This window comes from Nelumbo lutea, chromosome 5 (assembly GCF_056320005.1).
Source record: "Nelumbo lutea isolate HS-2025 chromosome 5, American lotus-T2T, whole genome shotgun sequence".
Lineage (NCBI taxonomy): Eukaryota > Viridiplantae > Streptophyta > Magnoliopsida > Proteales > Nelumbonaceae > Nelumbo > Nelumbo lutea.
The window spans coordinates 44651156-44657155 of record NC_142688.1 but is presented as its reverse complement, the minus strand read 5'-3'; the positions used below and the strand labels follow the sequence as shown (position 1 = coordinate 44657155).

General features: G+C 35.8%; 1 protein-coding gene across 1 annotated transcript; it reads right to left on the bottom strand.

The window, feature by feature from the left end:
• Positions 1-708: 708 nt before the first annotated feature.
• On the bottom strand, positions 709-3719 carry LOC148852081 (peroxidase 3-like). The gene is made up of 4 exons (XM_088947523.1): positions 3484-3719; positions 2664-2855; positions 2251-2416; positions 709-1115 (listed from the first exon to the last, which is right to left on the bottom strand). Exons 1-4 carry the CDS (start codon positions 3694-3696, stop codon positions 709-711), a joined length of 978 nt encoding a protein of 325 aa, XP_088803649.1. The 5' UTR covers positions 3697-3719.
• Positions 3720-6000: the final 2281 nt, after the last annotated feature.

Genomic DNA, 6000 nt, shown 5'->3' with positions numbered 1-6000 from the left:
TAAGTGGATTGTAGGTGAGCTTCATACTTCACGGCAAATAAGGGTTGTTCACGGTTTTGTTAATTGAATAGTGAGCTAATTTTTGAAATTGAATTGGGGCTATCGGTTTTTGGAAAATTGATAGCCGAAACCGAATTGAAGTCAATTGGTTAATCGGTTGACCGGTCCAGTTAATCGTTGGTTCGATTCATCGATTTTTTGGTTTTTTATTATTTATAACATTATTATAAATAATATATAAAAATATAATAAATATTAAAAATATATATAATATTATATTTTAAATAATAAATAATATATTATATATTATTGATATATATATTTATATATAATACATATCTATTAATTTATAATATATAAAAAATATATAATATATATAATATATATAACTAAATATAAATATAAATATAAATATATATACCAATTGATTCGATTAATCGCTTATTTTCCATTTTGGTTAACCAAAACTAAATCGACCGATTTGATTAACTGAATTTTCGATTCGGTTTGGGTCAATATGAAAAAATTCCCATGATTCCCATTATTACTTCTTTTATTAGTGGAGAGTAGAAATCAACAATTTTCAACGCAACTTCTACATTCAAATAAACCCCTCCTCTCAGTTAAAAAAAAAAAAACACACACACACACAAAAACTGAAAAAGAAAACCCGTAGACGCCATGAAAAAAGAAACAGGCCGGTGAGGGTTATGAGTTCACAACCCCACATTTCTTCCTAATCTCCCCAGAGTTCCCAGTAAGGACTCCGATGGCTCCCATCCTCTTCATGGACTGACCAAACTCGGTGAAGAATTTATTCTGGTTAAGCAACTCGTCGACAATGTTGCTAGACATCTTGTTGGTTAGAAGGGCAGCATCTGATTGGAAGAGACCCTTGTGTTGCTTCAGGACCACATAATAGTGGTTGTCGAACGATTGAGGGCTTTCGGGGTCCATATCTACTGTGGTAGTGTTGTCTGAGAGGGTTTTGCATTGGGTTTTCAGGAAAGCCGCATAGGTTGGGTCCAGGGACGGATCTACATCTCCCTTCCCTGTGAAGTTGTAAAGCCTTTTGCTGAAAGCGTCGCAGTGTCCATGTCCAAAAGTGTGTGCACCTGCAACGTACAACACCAACTTGTGTTAAGTTTTGCATTAGTGACAATTTTAGGGCTACGGACTGGGCTTGGAGCCTTGAACTAAGAAGAGACTAAAGTTGGGCCTGGGTTGATAAATTCAACTTTGGTTGGTCCAGGCCTGAGCCTGAGGTTTGCACATTTAAAGTTAGGTCTGAATTAATTTCTGATCAAGTCCAATCTACCGTGCTTGCAATTTTACTTGGCTACTTGGGATGTAAATGGATTGGATTAGATTTGAATCAAGGTATATTTGAATTCGGTTTGAAGATCTAATTAGATTTCATAAATATTGATTTAAATTCAAATCAGATCATGATGTCGAATATTTGTATCTCGTGTGATCTAATTTAATTTTTTAAAAAATAATAAATTATTAAAGGAAAGCAAAAAAATACAAATATTTTTATAACTATTTTCATAATATACATATTTTTTACAAAGAATTATAAAAATGTAATATAAATAATATAAATAAATAAATAAATCGAATCCTTTTAAATTGAATGGGGTGATCCAAATCCAATCTAATTCAAAATTCCAAAGCAGAGATATCTGAATCCGACAATATAATATAAGGCCGGACTTCAGATTGGATCGGATCACCATAGAACTGGGACTAGGCCCAAAACAAACAAACTCTAAAATATGACAAACATATTTCAATATTATATGTATTTGATTACGTAGCTTATTGGGCCTTATTTCAGGACCTGAACCATAATAATAATAATAATAATATAACCTGATCAGTTCTGGCGTCTTGGTTATTTAGAATCTGGATCAGAGAGGGTACAAACTTGGCCACGTTAACTACTAGAGCGGGGCCGAGTTTTGGACACGTGAATAAATGTCACGGTCACGTCAAGCTCGATCCGAGTCCGGATATGCTCCTTGCATCAATCTCAAGGTACACCCCACCATGTACTTAATGTATCATATTATGTTTCATATAGATGGTAGGATGTGGTTATGGCGCTCTGTGACGAACAAATCCCAATTCGCTTGAGCCTACGTCATAAGTCAGAAAACCACCCCATTTGATTTGGGTGGTTAAATATATACCGTGGGCATAAGGCACAAGCATCAGCTGGTATTTCTCCATCCATATGATTACCTGACAACACCACAAGGTCGTGAAGAGTGAGTCCTTTGGTGGCAAAGTTGATTCTCAGGGTGGCAAGGTCAGAGGATGGTTGAGGGAGGTTAGCTACAGCTTCGGAGGCTAGTGACACAGTGCCGTCTCTTCTTCCGGTGAGCACCTCCCACATTGGTTTCTTGAACTGCAAAATCAGATACAAAACGTCAATGAGGCAATGAGCTTCTCCTAGCTCTGACGCACCTCAGACTCATTCTTTCCTCTTGATCTGTATGCTTCCAGGAGAATAATATAATAATAGAGTTGTATTTTGCCAAGTGCTGAACTTTTTGTTCTATGATTTCCTTCAAAAGGCTTCAATTCAACCATTCTTAACACTTGATCTTAAGACTAGTAACATGCTTTTTTTATGAGTTTGGGCATTAATTTACCTGGAAGGCGACAGAGTCCCTAGCAGCCAAAGCGATGATATCGGCACAGGAAACAACTCCGGGGCAAGCTTTCTCCACCTCATCCTTCACTTGGTCGATAATGTCTGCACCATCCAAAGTTAGATTTGGCACTGCATCCTTCTCAGCTACGTTATTTGGAGTGGAGTTCAGTAACACCGATGCATCGCAACCCTGAAAGAATAAACCCACCAAAATCACATTTCAGTGAAGCACTGGGTGAAGTGGCTTGATATCAAGGTTGTAGTAAACCCATGAATGAATAATTGATCATATTAATTTGTTAGTCCCTGGCTAATTAAGTGGCTATATATTCAGGGTCATATATAGGAGGGTTAGAGTGAATATGCATGCTGGTCTATGGGCATTATCTGGCACAAAGTGGCTATTGTCAGACTCAAATTCGTAGTCTTAGGTTTGTCGGTTGGAAATTTTGCCTTTGCGGCAAATAATGAAACAAACGGGATTTTTTATTCACTTTCTATCCACCATGAATTACAGCTACACATCTCTATTATGAATTATTCATAACGGATAAAGAGTGGAAAAGAAATTTGGATTCACAATAAATGGCCAAATGCAAGTGTATCATTCATTTGGCATGTTCACTCTTGATTAGTTATACATATATGTAGTCTGTTTTACATGCAAGTATCTTTGCCTTTTGGATCTTCGTTCCTTGTTCTATACATACTAGGAGATAGGACCACAAATGATATGGGCCCATATGAGTCCCATGTATATATAGAACAAGGGAAGACCTTATATTAACTCGTGGAGATAGGGCAAGGGAAGACCTTACCCTAACAAAACAATCGTGGAAATTCAGCCTCACGAGCTCAGCAGGCAATGCAGGATCACTAGCAGCTAGTTTCCAAATGGCATCCCTAACAATCTTCTCAGCAAGAGGGCAGCTATCTTTGTAGAAGTTCTTCCTTAGGGCGCCTCCTTGACAAATGCCAACAACGCACAGGACTAGCATAGAAATGAACAAGGAAAGCGTAGTAGTCCTCATCTTGAGACTTGTTACAAAACCCAATATCGATCACCTCACCCTCTCAAGATAGAAGTAGCTCTGAGACTCGATACTTGTGCATCCTTTTATAGGACTATGATGGTATTGTCATATTGTGCCTGCTTAAAATATGAACAGATCCAGTTAAGCAAGACTTTGTTTCCGAAGAGGGTATAGAAGTCAAACATGATTTTTGATTAGTTTATTGTCAAATGAGGGTATCCTTATCTGTATTCTCTTTTCGTTAACCCAGATAGATGTCATAACTCTATGAAGACAGAAGCTGAATCTTACTTGTCATGAGTCTGTATCTGCATTAAACAAATGCAGCAAGCGAACGCTGTGTTGCCTCTGATCTGGGGTTCGACTTGTTAGAAGTTTTGGGCATCTTGCACAGGACAGCTATCTAAGGATAATAGTAATAGGTAATAATAATACAGCGTTACTTAAATCATAACCTTGCCTGAGTGACGTTACAAAAGTCAGAAAAGAGGAAAAAAGAAGCTACCTACTGAATCCACACAAATGGGACCCATCATCTTGGGTCTTGTAATGGCCCCACTAAGAAATCACTTAATCTCGGATTCAGTTGTTTCAGTGCAGGGCTACGACACTATCGTGGCAAATGTGGTTTGATTTGTCAAGGCTTTCTTTTTAGCTTTAAAATCGGGTTGGTCAAAACTATTTTTGAAGTCAGACTGTCTTTATCTGATTCAAGCTATATCTAGCTCTTATATAGGAGGTTCATCTAATGTTTTAAAGACATTTGTAAGCTGCTTCAAATCTCTTTGTTTGTTAAGTTCTGTTTCTTTAATTGTGACCGGAACGGTATTGTCCATGAAATTTGAGTAGGGATGTATGTCAATGGGTCAGGTTAAATGGTAAATCCAATTTGACCCCATTTTATAGCATTTGATTAGGGTCAATATATTTAGTTTTAGGGTCAGGTTAGAGTTAGGTTTGGGTTTTGGCTGACCCACCCTATTCTTGTAACATTTTGATTTCTAACTCTATAGCTTTAAAATTTAATATTTATTTATGATTTTAATTTTCTTCTTTTTAAATATGAAAAATGACACCTTAAAATCTATAAAACAATTTCTTAACTTAAATTAATGAATTTTATTGAAATGCTATGGATCAGGTCAGATTGGTATAGCGTTAAGGTTGGGTCAGATTCAAAAATTATGTTTTTTTTTTTTTTTTTAATTGGGTTGAATCGTGTTTGATAATGTAGGATCCGGTTAGGATTAAAGCAAATTGATATGGAACCCGACCCGTTAACATCCCCAAACTTGACGTTTTTGCAGCAAAGGGAGAATTCACTTCTGGTTTCCTTCTAGGGTCCTGAGCCTCTGTAGCGACTCCTTGCAGGGAGATTTTTATTTTTATATTTCAAATGATTTAATTTAATCTTAAATAGTCGTTATATGTGTGAAAATTGAGAAGAGAAGGTCTGTATAAGCGTTATGGTGGGTGTATTGTTACCTATATAGATATAGATTGTCAACGATATAACTCTTCCCATACGTCGTAATCCAGACAACCCCCTCCCCATTAAAAATGAATGAATCTCATTTTCACTTTGGCAAATTAAATGAGTAGCACATTGTTTCCCAATAAAATAGATCCAAGGTGAAAAAGCACAACTTAGGGTAAATTACAGGACCCCTCCTATCTGCATTTTGGAAGTATAAGAGATAGCCTCTTGTGTTATTTTTTGTCACACTTAACTATACTATATTTAAATATAATTAGATCATACCATTGCAGTTTGTCAAAATGGATTGTATATACCCATGTGCATGCCACATGCTTGTTACATTTCAAAACCCTAAAAATGCCTTTATCTTACTTATAAAGATTATTTTGTCCTTCTCACATTTAATATTGTTAAAAAGAAATATTTTTGGTCATGATATTATATTCAAAGATCCAAATCATTGAAGGAGTGCCTTAAATCAGTAAATTCAAGTAATGTAGACCATTAAAGTGATACAAAGTGGTGTAATGGTGTCTTCAATCAAATCAGAAAAAAAAAATAAAAAATAAAAAAAACAGCCAAATTGAATCTATTCAACTTCCATTTTTAATTTTTTTTTTATTTTTTGTTTGACCTGGACGGTTTCAACCATTCTTAGCCATTCAGATAATGCACCGAAATTTCTAAATCGATTCATGCCAAGTAAAATAATATACCGAATAAACACAAGACCTGGACCTTCTTAATGACTTGCTAAGATTGGTCGATCAATCTCCACCATTCAAATGATTTATCAAGATTTCATTTATTACCACATTTTC

Coding starts and splice junctions, on each gene's coding strand:
- LOC148852081 (XM_088947523.1), bottom strand. CDS start 3,696: ATGAGGACTACTACGCTTTCCTTGTTCATTTCTATGCTAGTCCTGTGC. Junction 2,856..3,483: donor TCCACGATTGTTTTGTTAGG/GTAAGGTCTTCC, acceptor TTATTCTTTCAG/GGTTGCGATGCATCGGTGTT. Junction 2,417..2,663: donor GGGACTCTGTCGCCTTCCAG/GTAAATTAATGC, acceptor CTGATTTTGCAG/TTCAAGAAACCAATGTGGGA.